Source organism: Microcebus murinus, chromosome 11 (assembly GCF_040939455.1).
Source record: "Microcebus murinus isolate Inina chromosome 11, M.murinus_Inina_mat1.0, whole genome shotgun sequence".
In the NCBI taxonomy this organism is placed as follows: Eukaryota; Metazoa; Chordata; class Mammalia; order Primates; family Cheirogaleidae; genus Microcebus; species Microcebus murinus.
Window position 1 is genome coordinate 93,074,292 of NC_134114.1, and position 25,589 is coordinate 93,099,880.

The 25,589-nt window shown below is 42.4% G+C and overlaps 1 protein-coding gene across 3 annotated transcripts in view; it reads left to right on the top strand.

Moving 5' to 3' along the window:
• The window catches only part of SNCAIP (synuclein alpha interacting protein), a 148,395-nt gene that overhangs the window by 59,348 nt on the left and 63,458 nt on the right, over positions 1-25,589 (top strand). For all 3 annotated transcript variants that reach the window (XM_076008316.1, XM_076008313.1, XM_076008315.1), the window contains exons 2-3: positions 10,580-10,682; positions 24,231-24,303. In XM_076008316.1, the coding sequence (XP_075864431.1) occupies positions 10,626-10,682; positions 24,231-24,303 (130 nt within the window). In that variant the 5' untranslated portion in view covers positions 10,580-10,625. The remainder of the gene's footprint in view (positions 1-10,579; positions 10,683-24,230; positions 24,304-25,589) is intronic.

A 25,589-nucleotide genomic window follows, 5' to 3' on the forward strand; every position in this document is an offset into this window, starting at 1 on the left:
TGGTTATTAAATTTGTACATTCACATATTGGAAAAATTTATAAAACCTTCATTTGATTTTGGATTTGGAATCAATAAAACTAAGCATGTTATAATCCTAATTAAAAATACATGGCCAGGTTTCTATTTTTTCCAGTTAGCCAGTTCAGCCATTTGGATTGCTTCTGATGCAATGAGTAATGATTTTGAATATCTATGCATATGTTTATGTAAGCATTGAATTTTAAGCTAATTATTATATTTTCATATTTTTAAAATTTTTCTTGTGTATTAATAGACCTAGGATTTATTATAGCATAGTTCTAGTGAATAGATATACCCAAATTGAGATTCCTGCTGCACTGAAAATTATAAACCTGGATCTCATTAGCAGAAGAGACTTAGAACATCTTTGTTGCCATGAGGTACTATAGAGAAAGGAAAGTTTAAAGTCACCAAAGCCCATATTCTGTAAAGTGGACCAATGTCTGTCCCTTGTATAGCATGGGGAATTTTTAAAAAAAAATTTACAGACTTAAGACCTTCTGAGATTTCTGGGTGGTCTTCATGGGAAACGCATAGTTGAGTCCACTGAGGTAGTTTAATCAGAAGGGCACTAGGCATGGATCCTGTATAATGAAGTTAACATCTGGGAAGTTGGAGGATGTGGGGAAGAGGTCACCATCTTTTAATTAAGTGCAGATGTATCCAGAGCTGGGAATAGCCATTGATCTTAGGTAGTGGTTCTCAAATGTGGTTCTGGGACAAGCAGAATCAGCATCACCTTGGAACTTGTTAGAGATGCAAATTCTTGGGCCCCACCCCAGACCTATTGGATCAGAAACTCTGGGAGTTGGACCCAGCAATCTATTTTAATAAGCCTTCTGGGTGATTTTCATGCGTGCTGAAGTTTGAGAACCGCTAGTCTAGGATTGCTCCAAAGTTTAATCCCCACAAATGAGCATAATGAAGCCAAAACAACTGACTCAAGATGTAGTCTTCCGTGCTCCCATGCATGTTGCTATTGTGTTTACTTCTCTCTAAAAAGACAATCAGGATTGTCATCTGTGTCCCATACATTCTAAATAATAATTGCCAAAGAAATCTTGTGTAGAAATGGAATAATCTTTGAAAAATCAAAAATAAAGCATGACCACTTCAGGTGCGCCAAAAATTTGGAACTTGGATTTGGATAGTTTCCTGTACATAAGCAAGTAAAGGATCCAGTTCCCAGATTGTTCCGTAGTTCCTTTCCAGAAGCCGGTACAAGATACGGTTGGCTGAAGCCCATGCTCAACTTCCCAGTGCTAGAAATGTTTTCTTTTTCCTCCCAGATATTTTCTTTTTGTTTGGATCTCATGAGGTCATAGTTTTGTCCTTGTGGAATTGATAAGTTTTCATCTACAACAGAGAATAAATCATATGCTCACTGAATGAACAACATTCTAGTTCTCTTTTTAAAATATTTTCACTTTTAACTCTTTTTCTGTCTCTCTTCTTTCCTCCCCCTTAAACCTCCACATTTCAATTAAGTTCCTGGTGGGGTCAGACGGCAAACGAAAAGAGGATAAAAGAGGTTCAATAGAGCATGGTAGCACCCTGAAGAGGGGCACGAGTTGGTCAGGACTGCTCCAAGGCCCTGATTTGGTTTCAGGAGTGTTTCCTGAGCCACCTCAGACCACACAGAATCTTTTGAGCCAGAAGGTCATCTAATCTTCCTTCACGATGCAGGATTCTGATGTTTCTCTGTTGGAGGATCCCTCCAAACTTCTATTTCTTTCTTTTTTTTTTTTTTTTCTGAGATAGAGTCTCACTCTGTTACGCAGGCTAGAGTGCATGGCATCCGCCTCGCTCACAGCAACCTCAAACTCCTGGGCTCAAGTAACCCTTCTGCCTCAGCCTCCTGAGTAGTTGGGACTACAGGCATGTGCCACCATGCCCAGCTATTTTTTTTATATGTATATATTTTTAGTTGTCCAGATAATTTCTTTCTATTTTTAGTAGAGACGGGGTCTTGCTCTTGCTCAGGCTGGTCTTGAACTCCTGAGCTCAAATGATCCACCTGCCTTGGCCTCCCAGAGTGCTAGGATTATAGTTGTCAGCCACCAGGCCCGGCCCACACTTCTATTTCGATTTCTTGCTGGGGTGGTCATGATATCACAACACGGCCCATTCCGTTAAAGCCCACATGAAATGCCATTATCAGGAAGCCTTTGCTGAAACCGACATCCCTTTCTCTTCCTCCAAGATTTACCCTGAGGTCAAATTCTCCTTTTACCTGCTGGATCCTTGTATTCTTAGAGAGAGAGAGAAGTGAGTTTTCTCTTTGGCAAGTTAGATATTTCTTTAGCTGTTCTGCACTAGATGGAGTTTCCCAGCCACTGGCTTTCTTGGCTTCTTTACTCTGTCTTGGTACATTCCAGTTCACCTGTGGCCTTCTTAAGAAGTGGCACCAAGAACTGAACACAACACAACTTTTTTTTATTTTTTATTTTTTTATATGAGATAATACACTTATTTACCTAGCAGAGTGCTTGGGACCTGGCCAACAATCAACAAATGTCAGTTTTTGGTTTTGTTTTTGTTTTAGCATATTATGGGGGTACAAGTGTTAAGGTTACATATATTGCCCATTCACCCCTGCCCCCCAGTAAGAGCTTCAAGCGTGTCCATCCCCCAAACGTTGCACATCTCACTCATACAACACAACTTTTGTGTGCCTGTGTGTTTGCATGTATTTTTTTTTCTGTTATATATTCTTTTGTCTTCACTTGTATAGCTGCGGTGAGCATGGATTCTTTCCTTCTTCTAAAAAGAATTTTAAATGTTAAACTCATTCTAAATCATACACATATGCATACACAGATACAGATTAAAACGTATGTAAAATATGTATTTCTACCCTAGGCTTAAAAACTAAGGTCTTATCAAGCTCTGAAATTCTAGTGTGAGTTCATTCTCAGTATTTGGATTTCAGAAATCATAAAATGACACTCAAATCATTTGCAGGAATTTTAAACTATAAATCAGGGCTCAAAACTACAAAAGGACCAACCCTTTAGAGAGATTTGTCAGAGAAATCCTGATCTCTAGCATGAGGTTTTCTAGTACACTGCCATCTTCCTTGCCATTTTAATAAGACAAATGAGGCCAGGTGTTCAAGACTAGCCTGAGCAAGAGCGAGACCCCATCTTTACAAAGAAATAGAAAAATTAGCCAGACGTTATGGTACTCACTCACCTGTAGTCCTGGCTACTCAGGAGGCTGAAGCATGAGGATTGCTTGAGCCTAGGAGTTTAAGGTTGCAGTGAGTTTTCTTTGAAGACCAAGTGGAAATATTAAACCAAGTGGCTATGAAACACAATGTTTTATAGACGAGTTCAGGGATACCTGTGGGTAAGTTATGTTGGGTGCACAAAGGTCTATACACTTTTCTGTAATGATGATCATGCCTACCATTTCTATTTAGATTCCGGTGAAAAGAAGAGTAATTCATTTGGAATTATGGTTCATGAACACCTGAGCAATACAATTCGGGACCAAGGATGTCTACGGAATGTTGATCTAAATGGTTCAAAGACATACCATGGTTCAGAGCACTCTGGGGCACATCAGAAGAGCTGTAGACTTGTTAGCAGAAAGTGAGTTGTGTTAGCTGGCTTTGCCTCTAACTCTTTGGGTGAGGGATGGAAAAGCTTCCCCAGACATCTTAAATTGGTAGTGAAGGTGAATTTTAAAAATAAAATTTTGCATGTGTAAAAAAAAAAAAGTAGTGCATAACCTTAGTAGTGCATAACCTTGGCCAGAATATTCCTGAGTTTTGCCATCTGTCGTATAGGAAAGATATGATTGCAACTCACAAGTCATGATGCATACCCTCCGCCTCCCTCACAGAGTTGCAATAAATAAAGTTAGATAAAAATATATATATATTGAAGGTGATTTGAAAAAATGTTTGACACAAATACAGTGTTGCTTTACCATTGAGGTTTTGGCAAGTTGAAATAAGAGGGGAAAGTACTAGACTTAAAGTTAGAAGCCCTGGCTGTGTGTCTATGAGGCAATGACAGAACCTCTCTGAGCCTCGGTTTCCTTATCTCCACAAAGGCGATTAGAAAGACATTTGTTCTTCACGAGACAAAGTAGTGAGAGAGTATATGTAATAGCTCCCAATCCTAAATCCTGCTTCAGTTTTCCTCACAAATTTTTCTGTGGATGTCTCCCTCGGAACAGCAAGGAGGAAATACAGGAACCCCATGCCAGGAGCTGGAGCTGGCTCAGTGTGTTAGATTGAAGTCTCTTGTTTGATATCGAACATTCACTTGGATTTTTACAAACATCCCAGAACCTTGATATTCCAAGAAGATGTGCTCTGTTCACACTCTGGCTTTTGAAATACTCCCCCGACCACCCCTATTTGTCACCCCATCCTGGCCCTCACTCTTGAAGACTCCTCTTTAGAAGCAAAAATACAGCAATAGATGCTAGATCAATGTTACCCATCTTTCTGGACTTTCTACTTCAGAATTGTCCCCTCCTGTCCCTGGCCTGTGCCGGGGGCACTGCTGAAGCCCGCCCTCCAGGGGGAGCCCGCCCTCCAGGGGGAGCCCGCCCTCCTGCCCCTGCCGCTCCCTCAGCGTCGCCAGGCAGACTTCCCTCCCCCCAGGTCTGGGTCAGGTGTCCGGGGCCGCTGTGTATGTCTGTCTTGGCCAGTAGCACATGATACGGTCATGGCTTATTTTCTTGTTTGTCTCCCCTCGCACTGTGTGTTCCCTGCTGGCACGGAGAGTACTGTAGGTCTTAACCCACATGTACATCCAGAATATTCCGTAAGTGAAGAAGTGGATAAAATCTACAGGGCTTCTTGTGGCTTTGCCGCTTTTTCCTTGTGTGTACTTCTTGGCTCTCCTTCTGTTGCCCCTTTCCAGCAGAAATTTCTTGCCTCTATCATCTTTCTGCTTCAAGATTAGGCATTTAGTGACTGCCATGCTTCTGGCCACTGTTGAATCAAAGAGTGAAAGAAACTGAATCCAACATTTGGAATGAGTTGCTTCCTTGCCCGCCAAGCTACTGAGCCAACTGGGGACAGCATTTCCACCCAAACCTTCCAGTACTTACTTTGTGATTATTTGGAGCTCAAGAAAGTAAGCCCAGCATCTGTGTGCAGGCTTTCAAATTGAAAATTTATCCCAGTACAAATTTGGCAGGCGTGTGTGTGTGTGTGTGTGTGTGTGTGTGTGTGTGTGTGTTCGTGCACGCACGCGTGAACACGCACACGCGTAGGGCTGTAGGTAGCCGCTATGTTTTCCCAAGTGTTGGTGGATTAAAGAGTAAAGAAATAAGTTGTAATGCAAATCGATTGAAGTCACCGCATCACCAAATGTACTCTGCTCATTTAATTTGACAAGTCCAGCTTATTTTTAAGGACCAGGCCTCGTAATGTGCTGGTAAACGTGGCTATAGTGACTTTGGCAGGAAAGGAGAAATCTGGGTAACACGAGCCTTCAGAATGAGTCCATGCTGACTCCTTGTAAAATGGAGTGAGGCAGTACATTTATATATATAAAAAAATTCAGTAGAGCAATTTATGTGATATTTGACTGTAGTCACAAATCAATGAGCCTTTTATGAGCCAAGCACACCAGAATGTGTACGTTCAAATGAATGTACTTTCCCATAGAAATTTTGTTGGCCACTCTAAGCTTTTTCCAGGGATGCTGCCATTATGCAACAGATTTTTGGAAGTCTTCATTTGGAATTATTTTCAAAGTCAGTTTTCAAGTCACACACACAAAAAATTTAAAATATCACCCGAAAATCATAATACTGGAGTGGGGGGAGGCGATTTTTCAAATCGCTTATCTATTTTTTAATATCCAATTTGACTCTCTGTTACTTTGCTTTCTTTCCCAAATCGAATCTTCCCTTGAAGGAAGCAGTTAGGCCACCACTGAGGTCACTCCTGAGAAGGTGACATGGTGTTGATTGACCCATTAGGGGTGCATGCCCCTCACACACACTTTAACAGGCACTGGAGTGACTTCTGTACTTGGCAGCTTATCAAAACTCCATGAGAGTAGGAAAAGTCCTACAAACATTGTGTATGTATTTACACCGGGTTTTGTTGTTGTTGTTGTTGTTTATCTCTAAAAGCTGGGCATCAATTTGGGGGTTGGGTAAGGTTTTTCCTTACCAGGGCCTTGGGCACATCCAAAGAAGGGGGCCGGGTGTCGTCAGCAGCTTCTGCACAGCACACAGGTCTTGGCAACCTGGCCCTGGGTTCCCACATTCTAATATTTTAATATTTTTCTTCTTTCCCTCCCTGTTATTTTTCCTACCCAAACTGGGAGAACTACAGCATTGAAAACTGTTCACCTTATCTTTCTGTCCTCTCTCACTCCCTGCCCAACCTGCATCTCCCCTCTCCCCACTTGCAAAAAAAAATAAGTTGAGCACACAACACACCTGCCTGAGTAAATAACAAATTACAAATTGCCAATGTCAGTGAAGAGAAACTAAAGCCCAGTTGAGCCTGAAATGGGATGATTTCAGTGAGTCGACGGTACTTAAGGTGGACAGATCTTAAGAGAGAGGTGCACCGGGGGACAGGGGTTTATATAAAAAAGAAAGCCTTTCAGAGACCTCAGAGAACCCGGGACAAGCGACTGCAGCTTGTAGGGTCAGGGCCCACGGCATGGGGCGGAGCACAGGTTTACGAATGACTGGGTCCTGCGATCCAAAAGGGACCCAGGGCCAGCTGTGACGCACTGCAATAAAAGTCTCACGCAGAGGATTTTCAGCTGCACTGCCCTCACTGGAGAACCTGAAAAATATTTTTACGTAGGTGTAAACCCACTCTCGTTGGCCTGAGTGGGGTTGACCCTCTTGCCTCCAAGCGGCTGGTCTGGGCGGACGGCGGATAGCTTCCCCTCTAGCCACGGCGAAGGGGTGTCACCATGTAGACCCACGCTCATCACAACAAGCAAGGCCCCTTCCTTCCTCCAGTTGTGGAGTGAAGGAAACATAATCCCCACCTCGTAACATTTTATTGTGTTTGGGAAGGTTTTCTTTCTCTAGTACTAAGAGATAAAATGGAGACTCTGTGAAAGCACAACTTGTGACACGCCAGTAGTTTATTTGTAAGAAATTTTATTTTGTTGCTGTTGTGGTACGAGAATTTAAAACAATCTTAGAATACAAATGAAGTCAACACTTTTTGGCAGCAGGCACCAATAAAAAATGGGGCGGGGGTGTTGTACTTATTATTTAATGCCGGATTCCCCTGAAGGGTCAGGCACTGGAATGCCCCGCAGCCAGCGGGGCGTGTCCTTGAGCAGAGCAGCCTGGGCGGGGTCTGGGGACAGGGGGCCACACACCCCCAAGGACAGGTAGAAGCAGCCACTGCTCAGCTCCAGCCGTTGTCGCCATGGGAATGCAGACCTGTGTTGCCAGAGCTTCAGATACTTTTTAAGTGAAGTCAGAAATCCAGAATTTTATGTGAAATCACCCAAGGTCTACAAGTTGGCAATTGATGTGATTTTTTTAAACACTGCTAGGGCCAGACAAATCACATCTGTGGGCCAGATTCAGCCCAGGGCGCCCGGCGTGTGCCTGTGTGTCTGGGCCTTCTGTCGGAGCTTGCGTGCGTCCTTCTGAACACGTGCTCACCGGCTTCCGCTGCGGATCGGTGTGTGGGGCAGAGGTGGCAGGAGCAGGATGAGCAAAGTGACCAGTTTCCCTATCATGTTTGGTTATTTGTAGCAGCTGCTCTGACCTGACCTCATGCTTCCCATCTTGTCCCTAATTCCTCAAAAGAGAGTGCCTGAAGGTGCCAAGAGCTCCGCGGAAGGGCAGATGAGTGAGGAGGCATTGTAGTGACCACTGGGACAACTATGGACTCACCCTTGCCCATAAAGAAGTGACTAATAGCCGAGTGTGGTGGCGTGTGCCTGTAGTCCCAGCTGCTCAGGACGCTGAGGCAGGAGGATTGCTTGAGCCCAGGAGTTCAAGGCTACAGTGAGCTATGATGGGTACCACTGCACTCCAGCCTGGATGACAGAGTGGGACCCCGTTTCAAAAAAAAAAAAAGAAAGAAAGAAAAAGGAAAAGAAGAAGCAGTTAGTTAATGTTGAGAACGTAACCAGGGTTGGTGAACCATGGGGATTACTGCGCATTTTAAGTAAGAATATAAATACTCTCAAAGTGGCACCCTGAAAGAGAGAAGCATTGAAACCAGGCAAAAGGAATATTCATATATAGAAAAAGACATCTTTGAGGAGAGGGTTGCATGTGAAGGCCCCCTAGGAAGTGCAGGACGGCTCCAGAGGCCTTGGGGAAGGCTGGGCCATCCATCCCATAGCGATAGCCGTGACCGGTGCCCAGAGCTTTCCGTGGTGGGCCACAGCTGTTGTTAACTCTTGTGTTCTGGCCTATGGAATCAAGAATCTCATTACCAGCCTCAAAGTGCAAATATATTAATATTAATATATTAATATTTCCGCTTTAATGTCACGATCTGCAGTACCCGTCGGTTATGTTCTGTTAGAGTGGCTGCACCCAACTGGATCTTGCTCTGTACAGGTACTGCTCTCCGCATTGTCCCTGCACCTCAAACAGGGCAGCAGTGCTTGCTTGTTAATTTGCTCAGTTAAGATGTGTTCTCCTGCATTTTCTATTTCCATATGTTTAAAGATTCACTCAGTCCCCGCTCTGATGTATGTTTTTCTGCTTCATTTCCCCGTATATCCACGTGCCTGCTGATACTGTGTTTGTCTGTGATAAGTGTTTATATCACATCCTGACACCCAACACCATCTTTGTGTCGTTCACCAAGGCCACGGGAGGAAATTCAACAATTCATCATGGAATGCAGATTTAGAGAAAAGAAATGGGATTGGAAGAAAGTCTGTTAGCTGTTGCATGGAAATCCAAAGAGTCTGGGTTAGCTCTGAATCAGTCAGAGTGGAAGAAAACGTTACTTTGAGTAATCTGCGAGTATGAGTGTATATGTTTTCCTCTGAAAAGCTCTGTATGGATTAGTGAGAAAAGTGACATATTTTTATACCAAGCAATTTGCTTGAAACCCTATTTTTATGTTTTTATAAACAATACAATTTTATATTTTTATAAACAATACAATTTCTGCTTTTAAAATTTTTACAAATACAAATTGGTTTTGTTTTCATTTTAAACCTTACAGTGATTTTAGAGGAATTTTTAATGTTTATTCTAAGTGGATAATCTCATTTGAGCATGGAATTAGCATCCTAATCCTTTTTGGATAGACTCTGTATCTACTATAATTAAGACTATGTAAAAATGGTATACGCATATGGGAGGAGAACGAGAGGAAACATGGAAAATTAAATCAGATGATGGGTTTGAGGTATGGTATGGTGAGTGATTTTTTGTTTTTCTGTTTATCATAATTACACTGTTTGTGTAGCTTTAAAAAAGGAAACAGCTCAAAATGAGAAAACAATGCCTTCAGAATAAGAGTTCTCTTTTAAAAAATATGTCTTTTTACACTCTTGATCTTCTATGGGCTTCTTGGGAAGCCCATTTTCACCAGCATGCTGTATTTTCACTTCCCAGCAATGCACTCCTTACTGTTCAGCAGGGCACATCTTGATTAGAGAACAGAAAGAGGGCAAAATGAATTATTCCAGATACTCAAGTCTGGGTACATGAGACAATTTTTATAATGAGAAAGACAAGTTGCAGGAAACGGAATCTTACTTCCACATCTGAGAGTTGGCTCAGCAGAAGGTAACTGCACACCAAGGCCCTGTCAGGAGGTCTGTATTTCTGTTCCCGACATCTGTAGGAGCCGCTGCCACGGCCAATGGCGATGGTGATAAGTGATGAGAAAATGAAGTGGTAGGTGACGTATCTGAGCTTGACAGACATAAAGGATTGCCCCAGGCAGCCCCGAGGCCAGCGCTGACTGAAGACACTCTGGGGCCTGTGGCAGGTCACTCTGGCTCAGTCAGGCAGAGCTGTTTGAAGCAGAGGGCGATGCAGTAACTCTGTGGTTTCAATTTGTGCTTAGAGCCTCTTTCTTTCTTTCTTTCTTTGAAGGGTAAACTGGAGGTTGTACTACAAAGGCTAAAATATACATTACTCTTGGTTATTTGGTATCTGTCTCACGATTCCTGCAGAGATCCAGTATTAATTGCTCCCTTCAGAGCACCCAAGGATACGCCCATAGGACACATTCGAATATGGTTTTCCTAAGATGTCCAGGCTGGCTCCCCAGCCCTGAGGCCCCTACTTTCACCAGGATGTGGTGAGGGTTGGCTGTGGATCCTAATATTGATCATGCGGGAAATTCTAATTCACTTCTCTGGCAAAGACCAACAGGCACAAACCAAGTGAAGCGAAGGACCATGGTGCCCATGGTGCTCGCAGGGGACCATGGAGATGCTGTGCTCACAGCTTCTGGAAAACCTGGCTGGGGACATACAAAGAGAGGAAGTGTGCTCCACAGCAACATGAGCACCCATAGCCTTTTTGATTTTGTTTGTTTAAAAATAGATACTTTTTTTGGTTATAAGACAGCTAACTTTTTTTCCCTTCTTTTCTGCTCCTGTCTTGTCTAGGAATTTATAAGTATTTGACTTTACTCAAAATGTGCAAAGAAGAATAATGGAAGCCCCTGAATATCTTGATTTGGATGAAATTGACTTTAGTGATGACATATCTGTAAGTATTACTACTTGCAAGCAATACTTTCAAAATATTCTGCCTTTAACTTCATGGCCTGCTTTCTCCATTAGAGTCTGTATATCCTCAACTCTCCCAAGTACATTTAGAAAATGACAGCAGAAATCCTATGGAGCAGTCAAAGTGTTGTTTTGGGGGTCTCCTGGGCTAAGAAGTGAATCCCACCTAAGTGTGTGAGTTTGGGAAGGCAAGGCATTTAACTTCACCGAGCCTTTCATTCCTAATCTGTCCCAACCTTGTCAAAATTATTGATTGAGTGCACTATAAAATGCCTGCATACAGTAGGCACTATCATAGGGTTAATTCCCAGTTCTTTTGTATGGCTGGCTATTCCACAGCCAGCATTCTCTAGAGTTCACAAGGACACAGAGTAAAGAACAGCCAAGTTGGCACTTACTAACTGATGAGTAATAAAGAGAATCCTTCCAGCCACTGTAGGTATCAAAGCACAGATTGGGCACGGGAATATTGAGGAATATTCGTGCATTGATAAGGACGATCAGCTGACCTCTGAGGTCCCACTTAATTCTGTGATGCTGTGGGCTGATGAGTCTCTTGGTTCCCGTAACATTCACAAACTTCCCGCGGCTTAACTCAAGGCTGCTCATAATGAATTGTCTATGTGTGCCGTGCTTAGAGCTGTGTGCGACTCATCCTGGGCTGCACAATTCTACCATACCAGCAAACAAGCTGGCCTCTAGTGCCCCAGCAAGACTGGCTGACTCTCAGGTATGTGCTAAGAACATTGCTGTTTCTGAACTAGCCACATAACTTCTCTTTCCTGGACATCCAAGCTCATACTTCCATTGATCTCTTAGGGCTGAAGCTTTGGGTCACCACTCAAAGTCACCACTTTGAAACTGTCTCAAAATGATGAGCTTATGTTAACATGTCTCTGGAGGCAGTTTTATTCCTCTATTGTACTCCGTACCTTGAAGTACAATATGCATACTATGCACAAGAATTGAATTACTGGGATGAGTTTGATGAGTCACCTATTTTACACAACCTTGGATGAGTCTCTCTTTTTTTTTTGTTTTGTACCAGAGAAATGTGAATTCAACACTTCTCTGTTTTTGCTTCCAGATAATTTTCATTAGTCCTTGTTAAAACCAATGTGAAGTGAGTTTCTTCTCATGGTACCTGCCTGTCTGTCTCTTTACCTCTAAATAACTACGCTGGACTTGAAAATGCTCAGAGCATGGCTCTTTTACGGCCTTTCCCCTCAAGGCATTTTGAATGGAGTGGGGGAAAGTAAGGAAAGGGAATGATACAGCCGGGTGTGTGGGTAGCATGGAAGGTGTTGTAGAAAGGGAAAGCATGTTAGGATTAGGATTAGGAGTGGCTCTCTGAGCTTCGATAATCAAGTTGTTTAGGTTTTTTTATTTATTATTATTTCAAGAAAATATGAGAGTACAAACATTTTGGTTGCATTTTATGATCTTTGCCTTTCCCTAGCCAGGGTTAGAGGTATGCGCTTCCCCTCCACACTGTTCACCACATCCCTCAGATGTGGGTCTACCCACCTACCCCCGAATCCCTAGCGAACACCACCACCCTTTGAGCACCATAGTGATAATCAGTCAGTACCAATTTGATGGCAAGTACATGTGGAGCCCATTCTTCTGATGTTGTGTCACCTCATTTCAGATAATAGGCTTAAGCTCAATACAGGATAATATAAGTGGTGCTAGCTCACTGTCGTTTCTTGAGTAATATTCCATTGTAGACATATACCAAGTTTTAATAATCCACTCATGAATTGACGGGCACTTGGGTTGTTTCCACATCCTTGCAATAGTGAATTGTGCTGCCATAAACATTTGAGTACAGATGTCTTTATAATAGAATGTCTTATGCTTTTTTGGGTAGATGCCTAATAATGCTATTGCTGGGTTGAATAGTATTTCTATTTTTAGCTCTTTGGAGTATCTCCAAATTCTTCTCCACAAAGGTTGCACTAATTTGCAGTCCCACCAGCAGTGTAAGAGTGTTCCTGTCTCTCCACATCCTCCCCAGCATTTGTTGTTTAAGGATTTTTTGAGAGAGGCCAATCTCACTGGCGTTAGGTGATATCTCATTATGGTTTTGATTTGCATTTCCCTGATGATTAGAGATGTTGAGCATTTTTTTATATGTTTGCTGGCCATTATTCTGTCTTCTTTGGAAAAATTGCTGTTCATTTCCTTTGCCCATTTCTTGATGGGGTTGTTTGATATTTTCTTGTTAATTCTTTTGAGTTCTAGATAGATTCTTGTTATCAGACCTTTATCGGAAGTGCAGAGAGCAAATATTCTCTTCCGTTCTGTAGGTTGTCTATTTGCTATAATGATGGTTTCCTTGGCTGTGCAGAAGCTTTAAGAACATAGGCTTTGAAGGTAGCCAACCTGGGCTTCTACCTTGTTCTGACCTTTCCCTGCTGGATAGCATATTAACTTCACCTCTCTGAGATACCCATCTCACTTTTAAGGTTGTTTTGAGGATTGAGTGAAAAAATAATATATGTGAAACACTTAGCTTGGCACACAGTAAGTTGCTCTTAAAAATGGTAGCCTTTGTTATTATTTCAATGAATAATACAATAATATTTATATGACCAGCAGTGAAGAAAGAACTCGAGGGAAAAGACCAGGCATAATGTCAAGATTTTTTTTTTTAAATACAACAGAGCAGTTGTATTTACAGAAGAATCATCTGGCAGCAGCCCATAATTTTGATGAATTAGGAATCTCCACTTGAAAGATAATAAAATATGTTAAGCAATAACTGAAGCTGTTTAGCAAATTAGGCTCAAGGATTATGCAATAGTTGAACTATAACTTGACCACTCTGAAATATAAAGATATCCATCTGTAATTGTGTAACGGCACCCAAACTTTCCCCTTAGACACATTTCTATTGTTTGGAGCATTTCAACTTAAATCAGATTTTGAAATTGTGTAGAATTGAAATTCTATGAAATTGCATAGAATTAATTGTGCAATAAATAATGGCAAACATTTGTTGAGCATTTACTGTGGGACAGGAACTATCTTGGTTAGTCTTCACAACAATCCTATAAAGGTTCTGTTATTACTTTCATTTTATAGATGAGGAAACTGAAGCATGAAGATCTTACCTAAGGGTCACTCAGCTAGTTAGGAGTACTCTGTCTCCAGAATATCCACTTTTAGCCACAATGCTTGACTGCCTCTCCAGGATGAATATAGTTTATTGCAGTGGTTCACATCAGAGGCAATTTTACCCACCCCTACCCCAGAAATATTTGGCAATATCTGGAGACATTTTTTGTTGTCATACTGGGGAGATGCTACTAGCATCTAGTGGGTAGAGACCAGAGATGCTTGCAAAAAAATCACACAATGCGCAAGAAAATACCCTATGACAAAGAATTGTCTAGCCTAAAATGTCAGTGGTACTGAAGGATGAGAAATCCTGGTCTATTTTAATCCACTTAAAACTGAAGAAGCTCTACTTTGACCGGCAACCTCTACAGTATAGCAGATTTATTTTATCATAATTCAGTATGATACGTGCTTAATACTTCAAACATGCCAGAATCATATTGTTGTTACTTAATGACTTCATGGAGAAAGAATTGGAGATAACCCCCTAAATATTGAAATGATTGCTCTTGGCCTATTTGGGGAAACTAGGAGCAGTGGATGTTACAGCTGCTTTAAGGATTAAATGGAGATTATTTAAATGCTAAAATTGAAAAAGGAAGATGTTTCCAATGTGCTAATTCACTGACATAAAAAGAAATGTAGTTTCCCATGAACGTGCTTTTATTTTTAGGATTCCATAAACCTCCATCTCTGACAGCCCTTAAGCCTCTTTCCTGGTTAAGTGGTGGAGGGGGGAGGACAGTACACATTACATTTGGAAAAGACGTTTACAAAAAAGATGCCCGTGTGTAAAACTCCTCTTCTTACTCTCCAGCCATGGCCCTCTTACGTAGTCTAGGCTTTCTATTTCATGGTTTTTCCCTCTGGTCATGAGCCTAGTTCTTGTTTTAATTAAAACACAAGCTGTATATTGGTAGAAAAAACAACTTAAAACTTTTGTGCCTTTACCTAATGAGACAAAACATGGTAACTGAATTATTTTGAAATTTCCCAGACTCAAAATTAATGCAGGTCCTTTGCAAAATGCGAAGTTTAAACTGTACATTCTTGTAACGCTGCCATCTGAAAGGGCAGCCCCTCGCGCAGTCACTGCGGTCTGTGAGGGAGAGATGACGACACCTAACACAAAAGTCAAAGCAGGGCCTCTCTGTCGCTGCAAGGGGGTTTACAGATTTCTCTCTCTCATTGCTGTGGGAGCCAGATCCTTCTGTCTTAAAAGCAAAAACCCTCTGGAATTCTTAGGAGCTATGGTGGATTTATTTTATTAAGAAAGGCCAGTTGACCATTCTCAAAAACAGTGTCACACACAGGACTGAATAAAGCAGAGGGGGAAGGAGCCCTGGACCCATAGGAGAGCTTCGCTCCAGCCCCGTCCTTGAGTGCTGGCCGTGCCCCCTGCTGAGCGGAGCCCCCCCAAGCAGTTGCCTTGTCCAAGCCTCACGTCAGCGCTGTGAGGCAGGCTTGATTGTTACTCTGTTTGGCAGATGAGAAAATTGAGGCTTAGGGTGGTTGTGTGGCCCTCACAAGGTTGTGAGTGTCAGGGCCCGGGCCGGAAGTCAGGACGGTTCGGCCACACACCTCTTCCCTGTGGAGCAGCGTAGTTGAGTAGAAGCATCCCTGGACAGTCACCTCCCCCGTCACCAGCGCCAGCTGGCACTGAAGCAATTACAGATTGCTGTTTGGAAGTAAGGGAATTGGTCTACGTTGTAAATAAATAAATAAAATCAGCTAAAAGAATCTAAGTAAATCTCTTCATTTTACTGTACCTCATCTTACTCATCTATAAAATGATAATAATCATCTCTACTTATTACTCTGGATTTTATGGAAAAAACATGAAAATTTATATATATATATATATACACACACAGTATTATGTAAACAAATGTATATGCATAAACACATACATACACATATGTATACCCGTATACATATACATTCCCATATACATGTAGCTACATATATATATATATATACATGCAAATATATACACATACACATATATACACATACACACAAACAGAAGCAGTGAAATATTTTATTTCTCTGCATAGGAATTTTTGTTGCCTTTCTGAATTACTCTGACTACAAATTTAATGAAAGTTGACATTGCTTTTTGGCAATTGCAAGCCTATTTTTTGTTCAGGTCAAATAAGATCAAAATAAAAAAGTGTCTTTCCACTTTACTATCCTCTTTGATCCAAGCCCTTGCAACTTACAGTAATATCATGAAATTATGTGGGTTTATTTTCCTAAGGTGCTTGAACCTCTGAGTGATAGAAAAAATTCTTATGGCAAGCTAATCTCACTTTCAGTGAGTTTTCACATTTTCCATCCCACAGACTGTACATCATTTTCACTAAAATATCTTCTCTTTTTGTATTCATCACTTTTTACTCAGGTCAGTCCATGGACACTTCCCTAGATTTTGCTGTGTTTTGACATCTCACAGCACTGGGAGGCCTTGAGCAAGGGGATGTGCAGCCCATCAAGTGGGCCCAGGCAAGGAGTCGGGCAGGCAAAGAATAGAGCTTTGACCTAACTTTAGGTCTGAAAAAGGGTATAGAGACATCAAGGTGCAGAGAACCCAGCGTGCCCTTCCTCTCTGGCAAGGAATCTACAAGAGTAAGATAGATCCTGTTATATTTCCTTCTGCTCCTGCCCAAAGGACACATGACTTCCATGTGGCCTCTGGGTGCCTCAGTCCCTTCTTTACTGTTCCTGTCCATCACTGTCCCTGTCCCTGTCCATCAGCCCTGCCCTTCCTAGCAGTCGCCCTGCTCTTATCTATATTAAAATTTTTCTTAGTGTTTTTCAATATGATCTACTTTTAGCAACTGTTCAGAATGCCCCACCTTTTTGCAGTGTTCTTTTTGTAATATCCTGTCTTTCGATCTAAATCGCGTCTCATTCTTCCCTTCTCCAGCCCTGCGTCATCAGAAACCTCACACCGTGTTCTAGCATCGTATGCCATGTGTGTTATCTTGTTTTCTTAACACCCGCCAGGAAACGAATTACAGCTCATCTAATCCAGAGAGATGAATGATATGTTGATGTCCCGGAGCTGGGGTTAGACCCTAGGACGAGAACCCATGTTCCCAGGCTCCAAATCTTGGGCTGGACACTTCTGCCATAGAAGGTAGAGAGCAACCTTCTGGAGAAAGTGATTTCCAAGAAAAATGAGCAATTGCCAGATGTTTTGGATTTGGCCTTCTCTTACTCTGCAGTTGGTCCTAGAAATTCTTAGCTTGCCTGATAGTCATAGGATTTATTAGATTGACTATGCAGGTTACTTATACAAACTGTTTACCTTTTAATCACAATTAGCTTTTATGCCAGTTTACTCAACAGGCATTTATTAAACATTAACAGCGTGCCAGGTTTGGGTCTACGCTTGGGGTGAATGACATATAGTTGGTCTATGTTCTCATGGAGTTTATAGTGTGTTATATTAACAATTAAGCACATTATGAATTGTCAGGTTAACTTGATGGTAGGTCACATTTAATTACATTCATAATTTTACATTATTAGCTCATAATCTTAACAGCCACACTCTGATGTAGGTACAGTCATGACTCTGTTTTACCAACAAAGAAACAGATATATAGAAGTTAAGTAACTAAGATTAATTAGCTAGAAAATGGTGAAATTAGGATATAATGCAGACAGTCTGGCTCTAGAATCCATGTTTGTAACCACTGCATTGAATCTTACTTCTTCTGGGCCCCTTGGTCACCTCTGGTCTTCCCAGGCCACCTAGGTCTCTTCCCCACCCATGTCCACTTCTCAGAGTAGAAGGAGGTCATTGGATACTGTGATCTCACCACCCTTTACCAGTGTGAACCTTCATCTTTTGCCCGACTACACATTACATTAATTACATTAGCATTGCAACAAAGTAGTTCTTGGTGTACTCCTAAAATGGTTAAAAAGAATTACTGAGTGTTCCCAAATACCAACCACAAACAATGTCTTAGCATAAAAGAATTTTATTATTATTATTATTTTTAAAAACCTCTTGGAAAATATAAAAAATAAGGAACCAGAGCAAAATTCAAATGCATTTAAAATAGCATTAACTATACTAATGTTCTACATGGTGGAAAGAAATGTATTTAGAGCAGAGTGGAACAGCTATATGAAATTATGGGTCATAAGTATCTGTACTATAGAGGTGGTGGTTGAAACTCTGGGAGTCGTTGAGGTCACCTGTAAAAACATGGAATATGGAAAGAGAAGAATCTTCCAAGGAAGGAACTGTGCAGAAATAGTGGGGGGAAAAGAAGGTTCTACAAAAGAAACAGGAAAGAAGTTTTCAGAGATCTAGGAAGAAAACTAAGGGAGCAAAATGTGAAAGCAGGGGTTAAGGAATGTAGAGAAGAGAGTAGTCAGTAGTAGTAGATAGATCATTATAAAGATAACAGTTGAAAAGTACGCACTGGATTTCCCAGTTAAGACCCATTAGCGGCCACAGTAAGCACAGTGTCTTTAGGGCCGCGGGGCAGAGCCATGTCATAGGGGGTTGAGGAGCAAACGCAGAGATGAAGAATGGAAACAAGAACAGAGACGTTCTTTCAAACAAAGATGGCCGACGAGCCCAATAGCAGAGATGCCATACTCAGTCAGGGAGGCAGAGTGTCCTGAGGCGGTGGGGGTGCTTGTTTATTTATATAGGATCAGAAAGAACGCCAATACTGAGTGCCTGACAGGAGGAAAGAGGAAAGGATGATGGCAGGGCGCAAATCCTGAGGAGAATGAGGAAAGAGGAAACCCGAGCTAGCAGTGAAGGGGTGGACTGTTGGTGCCACATCCTCAGAGAGGGCGTGGAGCGTGATTGGTTATGGAGGGCGTGAAGTCAGGACATCCCTGCCTGGGTTGGAAGGGCAGACCTTTGGAGAGGTGGACAACATTTTAGAGAAATATTATGCTCTGATAATCTCGCTTCAGCTGTGTGTCTTTGTGTTCACTCCCAACTTTGCTTGTGCACATTACTGTCATTGTTTTTATTGTGTGCCTGCTGAGATACCTGCCTGAGTTTTAGAGAGCCCTGTGCGAATTTCACCATAGTTGTTTGGATGGCTAGCCTGATTATTTCTTGTGGAAACCAATGGGACCTCAGTTGTTTTATAGTCTCTAGCCTGAAAAGGTGCTTGGGATGTCAGTTCTTTCATTTTCTGCGGCTCATTCCCATTTGAGTAATGTCTGTTTATTCACCCAACTGGCTCCAATTTTAAGGAATAAGGGCCAAAGCTTTTCAGTCCTGAACAACATCTAGAGTGGCCGGACATCCCCAGAGCCCAGTGTAGAAATCATGCACTGTCGTTAACAATCTCATGCATGTTCCAGCTGTTTTGTACAGCAGGGTGACAAACTGACTGGTGTAGGCTGGGATGTGTAGGATTGTCTTATGCTATAGCAACTCTGTAGTTTGTGACGCTAAGTTTTCAGTGTCAGCCCTTGGCCACAGACTCTTGGGTGACAATAGAATGAAGAGAAGCCAAGCAATGTGCTGTGATAGACTGAGCTATCTTTCCTTTCCTTCCTAGTCCCAGCTCGGCCCCTCTTTCCTGTTTCGTTAGTTCTCATACCTTCATCTGCTGAGCTTAAAATCCTAACAGGAATGAAGATGAGGAGGGAAGGGCTGAGTGGCACACATGGAAAACAGGTTAGAGAGAAGAAACAAAAATATTTAACAGCACTTTACAGTTTGCAAAATGACTTCAACTACATTATCTCATATAATTATCTATATTTTACAGATAAGGAAACTGACCCCCAGAGACATGAAATGAATTATTTGTCCAGAACCACAGAGTTAATAAATGTCAGAGCTGGTCCCCCATCTCTATCCCCCAGCCCAAGCCGTAAAATTGCCTTCCATGAAACTTAGAAAGTGGGGGCACAGCAGGAGATGAGTGGCAGGTGAGCCAGAGAAGCTTCATCTGTATTTACAGCTGCTCCCCATCGCTCACTCGAACAAACACTGGAATCATGGACTGAGCTCCACCTCCCTCCACCCTCCCCATCATGGAAAATTGTCTTCCCTGAAAGTGGTCCCTGGTGCCAAAAAGGTTGGGGACTGCTGCTTTATGCAAAGGCTAAGGCATCAGCCAGATCTCATACTATTTAATATTAATATATGAAGAGTGTGTTTTTCTTTTAAATATGCCATGACTGTATTGCTAGCCTTGTAATTATGAGATTTTCTAAGAAGATTAATGCTATATAAATATTAACTGCTATCATACTGTTACTGCTACCAAAATTCATTTCATTTTGAAGAATTACTTAATTCATTTAATTCAATTCTATAAGTGCCTCGTGTCTTAGTTAAATAAAATATTATCCGCAGCCTCAGACAGCAGTTATGTAAACATACAAATGCAATGTCACGTGAGGAGTTCTGTAACGGACGTGTGCCTGAGGTAAGGAGATAATACAGAGCAGTGGCTCTGAAACTTCATCGTGCATCAGAATCACCAGGATAACTTATGATAAAACGGATTTCTGGGCCCCACTCACACAGTTCCTGATGCAGTAGGTCTGGGGTGGGGCCCAAGGACGTGCATTCCTAATGAGTGCCCCGGTGGTAACAATGCCGCTATGCAGAGACCACACTTTGAAAGCTGACATTACTTCCATCTGGGAGGGTCAGAGAAGATGACTGTAGAAATTACGCCCAGGCAAATCTTGAAGGATTAAAAGGCATTAGCCTAGTAAAATAGGTAGAATATCATTTCAGGTAGATGGACTAGCATATGTAAGGTATAGGCAAGTAAAACAATAGGTAGGGGACCCACAAGGAATTTGTTATTGCCACAATTGAAAGAGTAGTGGACAGTGGTAAGAGGTGAGCCTGAGCTTGGAAGGCTTCGTGTGCCATGGTCAGGCGTGCGGTCTTTGTCCTATATCCTGTGCAGAGCCACTGAAATATTCGAAACAGACACACCTTAGTCAAATTTGCATTTCAGAAAGTGAATTAATTTTTGTGCCAGTATGAAGGCTTGGAAGAAAGTCCCGTTTATTACCTTTAAACGTGTCTAATATTATGCCCAGGGATTAGTCGACTGTGTGTGCATCTTGGTATTTTAGTGAAACAGTTGCTCAGTCCCTGTGTGCCATGCACCTGCACAGGTCAAAGACATCGTCCTTTCTGTCAGCTGCTTGCGGGAGGCAGCCCTTACAGACAGGAAACAGCAGGGCACAAGGCAAGGCAGAAATTTACCAACGGAAGGGAAGAGAAAGGGCAGTAAGGGCGGAAGCAATCAGCCAGGGCGTCAGGGAGAAGGCAGAAGGCAAGCCGGCTTTGCCTGTGCAGTGGTGGCGTTTGCAGGGCGAGAGGGGCCAGTGGGAGCCCAGAGTAAAGGACAAACAAACAGTGAATGAAGTTTCGGATGCACAAGGATGTTGAAGAGGCTGGGGCTGTTCTTGAGATGTGATGGAGAAGTAGAAAAGAAGTTTAGAAAAGAAATTTGGATCAAAAAGGCTATTTTCACTGGGAATAACCTCTGGAAGAGTTCTAGAAAAGGAATAAAGTAGGGCAACAGAGCGATAGGAAATATAACGCTTCTCAACTAACTGCAAGCCTCTCTCCTCTCTTACCACCCGAGCGCAATAGGAACGAAGGGAACAGGTTACAAAAGCTTGGGTTGAGGGACAAGGGACAGGGAAGATGCTCTGGCCTTCGGTTCTGATGGTCACTGTAGTTACTACCTCGGGAGCTGGCCGTGGTCCAGAGAATGAGGCGGGCTGACGACCTGACGGCTCCTTATAGACGACCATCTGCCCTTTGAACCGCGATGAAGGCCGGGAAGCCTTCTGCCCAGCTGCCACATGATAGCACAGTGCAGACTTGCAAGGGAGAAGACTTCCTGGGTCATTTGCTTATTCCCAAATTTGCAAATACAGAAACGCTTTTGCACGTTGGTTTCGTGAGTTGTAGGTTTCTGTGCATTTCTCTGCTTGAGAACTTAACCGTCTTCAGAGCATTCCCTTCGGCTTTCTCTTCCATCCAAAGAGCAGCATTTGTACTTACTGAAACAAATCCACAAATTGATTTTGTCTTGTGTCTTTATAAAGACTGATGGATTTGTTCACAGTGTAGATTGGCGTCATTGGATTTGACATTCCATACGCTCTTAAAATTACCCAAAACTTTAACACATCATCCTTTTCTTAGATTGCTGTACTTTTTATTTCTATTCCTAGGAGCAGCACATGACCTTTTTCTCAAGGTCATTATTCCCAAAGATTTAAAATGTGTGCCTTCATAAAAGTGGCTTCCTGTGTGACTGTGGGTGGAAGGGCAGAGTGCCGGTCTGATGCAGGGTGAGGCAGTGGGCATGGCTCAGCGGGGACGGTCTCTGCCTGTGGCTTCATCCCACACCAGCCGGGCAGCCTGTGCTGGTGCTGCTCAAATTTAAATTCATCAAATTGAAACTTACTGCACACAACGGGCCTTCGAGGGCAAATAGGAAGAGTTGAAGCTACAGCTGTTAAATCAGAGATCCTGATGTTTCAGACTCAGGGCTGGGAAGTGGCAGTTAGGATACAAGTGCCTGGAGATGCAGAGAGAAATCCACCCATTTTAATCAGATGTATAGCATTATGCCCAGTGAACAAACCTTATGGAATTTATCATTAACCATAGTTAAACACAATCAATCTTAAATTTCCTCTCTCTGAAATTCTGGCTCAGAAGAAAAGCAAAAGAAAAGGAGAGAGGGCGAGACTTTGCTGAAGGGTATTTCCTGGGGTACATGGCAACCAAAACGAAAGGCCCGATTTTAATTGAATTATAGACTGTGTAATTATTTAACCTGTACCAGCTGGTCTCCAGAAGCTACCAGATTCCTTAGAGAGCTTGTACTTGGCTAGAAACATAAGGTACCTTATTAATACCAAGAAAAATGCTTTCTGTATCTGCGTTACCCCTAACCCCCAAAGAACATAATGTAAAAGGAAAAAACACTTTGAGGTTCATTTTTGGTTTAAGAGGCAGGCATCCCTCCCTCTGAGCATGTGAGTGGATTTCCGAAAGCACCTGTAGTCTCTGAAGAATGGCCAACATAAACAGGGTATTATTGCATCAGGCAGGTAAGAGTAATTTCTCTAATTAGTCATTTGAGATTTCATTTTTCACTCGGAAATGCTGGAAATTTAATTTGTTTGTGACGCGCAATTGGCAAACTGACAATATCTACAACTGTCCCTCCCTCTGTCTTGCTGTCCTGCCATCCTGTGGAACCCAGGGGAATCTCGATGTGGACGCTTTGCCGCATCTAACGACATCAAGCTAACTAAAGCGCCTTCTTATTGATAAATGTGTCCTAATTACTCATTCTTTACTTGTAATGCTACAATAATTCTAATGAGCTTCCTGTGGTCATTTTTCCTATAGATTAAGTGTTTTTTCTCAATCCGCCCAAATTTTGCAATGGCAAAATAATTTATGGTATATGCTCATTTACAGGAGACCATTGTTCTTAGAGGTAAAGAGCGAAATGTTTTCAGGAAGCTGCATTTTATGAATGAATGTGTGAGCATGATTGAAGACAGTCCCTGATGCGGCTGTTGATTAAAGAAAGAGTTCATCCTATTTATTTTGTTTTAAAGCGCCCTACTCTAAAGAAAGATTGATTGGCATCAAATGTAGCCCCCATAAATCATAGCTATTGATTCTTGCATTTGTTGTAGCTCTTCTGATTTCATGCCCCCTGTGTCATAATTTGTCACCCTGATAACCAGCCCCGGAGTTGGTGCTGGGACTGAACCTGGAAGGTGCTTTCTTTCAATTCAGACAAATATACACGTGGAACAGATGAGCCCAAATACAGAGCCACGCTCCTCTTGCTTCTTATGACACTGTCTTGGTATTTCCCGTGGAGATTACAGATGCCACGCGGTAAAATCTGTGGCGAGCGGCAACATTAGGGGTTTTTACATGAGCACAGGCATGTCTCCTGACTGCCCTGGGGGTTGCAGGAGGCTGGGTGCCCCCAACTTGGCTTCGACACAGAAACTGACTCTTGAGATTTCGAATGCAAATATCAAGGCCATCTTATGGAAACTCTCGCGGTCTGACAATTCTTCTGTCTTTCACAAGTAGCAGGAGCAATGGGAACGGAGTATCTGCTGGCTAAACCCCACCTTTTGTGTAAAAGAAGGGCTGTTCAGCCCCTTCTTCGTCTGCACGTGCTCAGGTGCTTGTGGGCAGAGCCTGGGGTGCTGCCGCGTCGCCAGACAGCCCATTTAGGGTAAACTGAGGCAAATTTTCTGAATATACACGCTGAACCCAAGTATCGCTTCTTGTGTTTTGTTTTTCTGGCCTATTTAGGTGAATGCTCTCATTTCAAATTGTTGTTTGACACCCTCTCTCCTCTGGCTTCCCATTCAGTATTCAGTCACATCGCTCAAGACCATCCCAGAACTGTGCCGAAGATGCGACTCGCAGACTGAAGACAGACCAGGTGGGTTTTGCTCCTCACCTCTGCTCCTCCTCCCGAGCCAGTGTTCAGGGCTCCAGGAAAGCTGATTTCCCTCCCAGTGGTCGCTCCTGCTCTCTGTTTGCTTCTCCCTTTATGGCTTCTCCACTCGCACACCCCCAAGCCCCACCTTCAGCAAACAGACTTGAGGTCATCCGGGAAAGGATAAGAGCACAGGGAGGCTAATGAGGACTCCGCTGTATGCAAATAAACGTGAGAGATCATCTCGGCGTCTCCAAACCACAGTATATGCAGCAATTTACTGAAAACCCGAGAAACCATTGGTGACAAATCATAATGATGCAGGCGCCAATGAAAAAATGTTGGCTGCGTTTACTACCCATATGGCAAGGACCAGCTTGGGGGATGGTGCTTTGCCAAAGTCGGAAACCCTATCAGGGATGCGACATGCTAGAATCTGCAATAAGGCATACTGTAGCAGTTAAGATTAAAGCAAAGCTTTGGAGTTTAATAGTGTAAACTAAACAGAGAATTATGGCATATAGATGAAAACCAGCTGGTTAACCTTTTCTCCTTGCCCTACCCACCCAAAAAAAATACATTCAGGGTTTTTTTTTTTCCTGTCTGTAAATCAAATTAAGCCTCTCTGCTTTTCTCTCTGTGATGGGCAAAAATGAAAATAAAAAAGGTTATTGATGGGAATGATACCATAGCATTAAACTATGAAATGATGGTTATTATTTTTTCCAAGTAATTACTCTAAGGCATCACCATTAACCTTGCCGAAGCTGGACCTCCTCTGATAATAACTAGAATTCTGAGAACCATGGGTGATGGAAGGCTTAAGATAATCCTCAAATTACGTATATCATGTTTAAAAATAAATAAGTGTGCCTTACCTATACAGCTACTAGAATTCCAGGCCTTTCTAACTGAAAGGACTTTTACAAAACTAATTTACTTTTCCCCTGGACTGTTTGTTTTTTTTTGACATTTTGCTTAGATGAGATGGAGAAAATAATGTCTTTCTAGGTTTGTTTATCTCCATGTTTTTGGTGAGAGTGAAAGTAATGCTTCAATGTTTGGGACGGAAACATCACAGAAGATAGTTGTAAGTTCAAATCGAAGTTTTCATTTACCTTCAGTTTTTAATTTCAGCAACACTCAAGCTTCTATAGGGTTTAACAGAGGCTTTTAGCGATAAGCCTTATAAGGATGTGTCTCCTTAAAAAGCAGTGCCCGTTTCAAAGTTTCAGCGCTGACGGTGATCGGTGGGTGACACGCTGATGGTGATCGGTGGGCAGCAGACT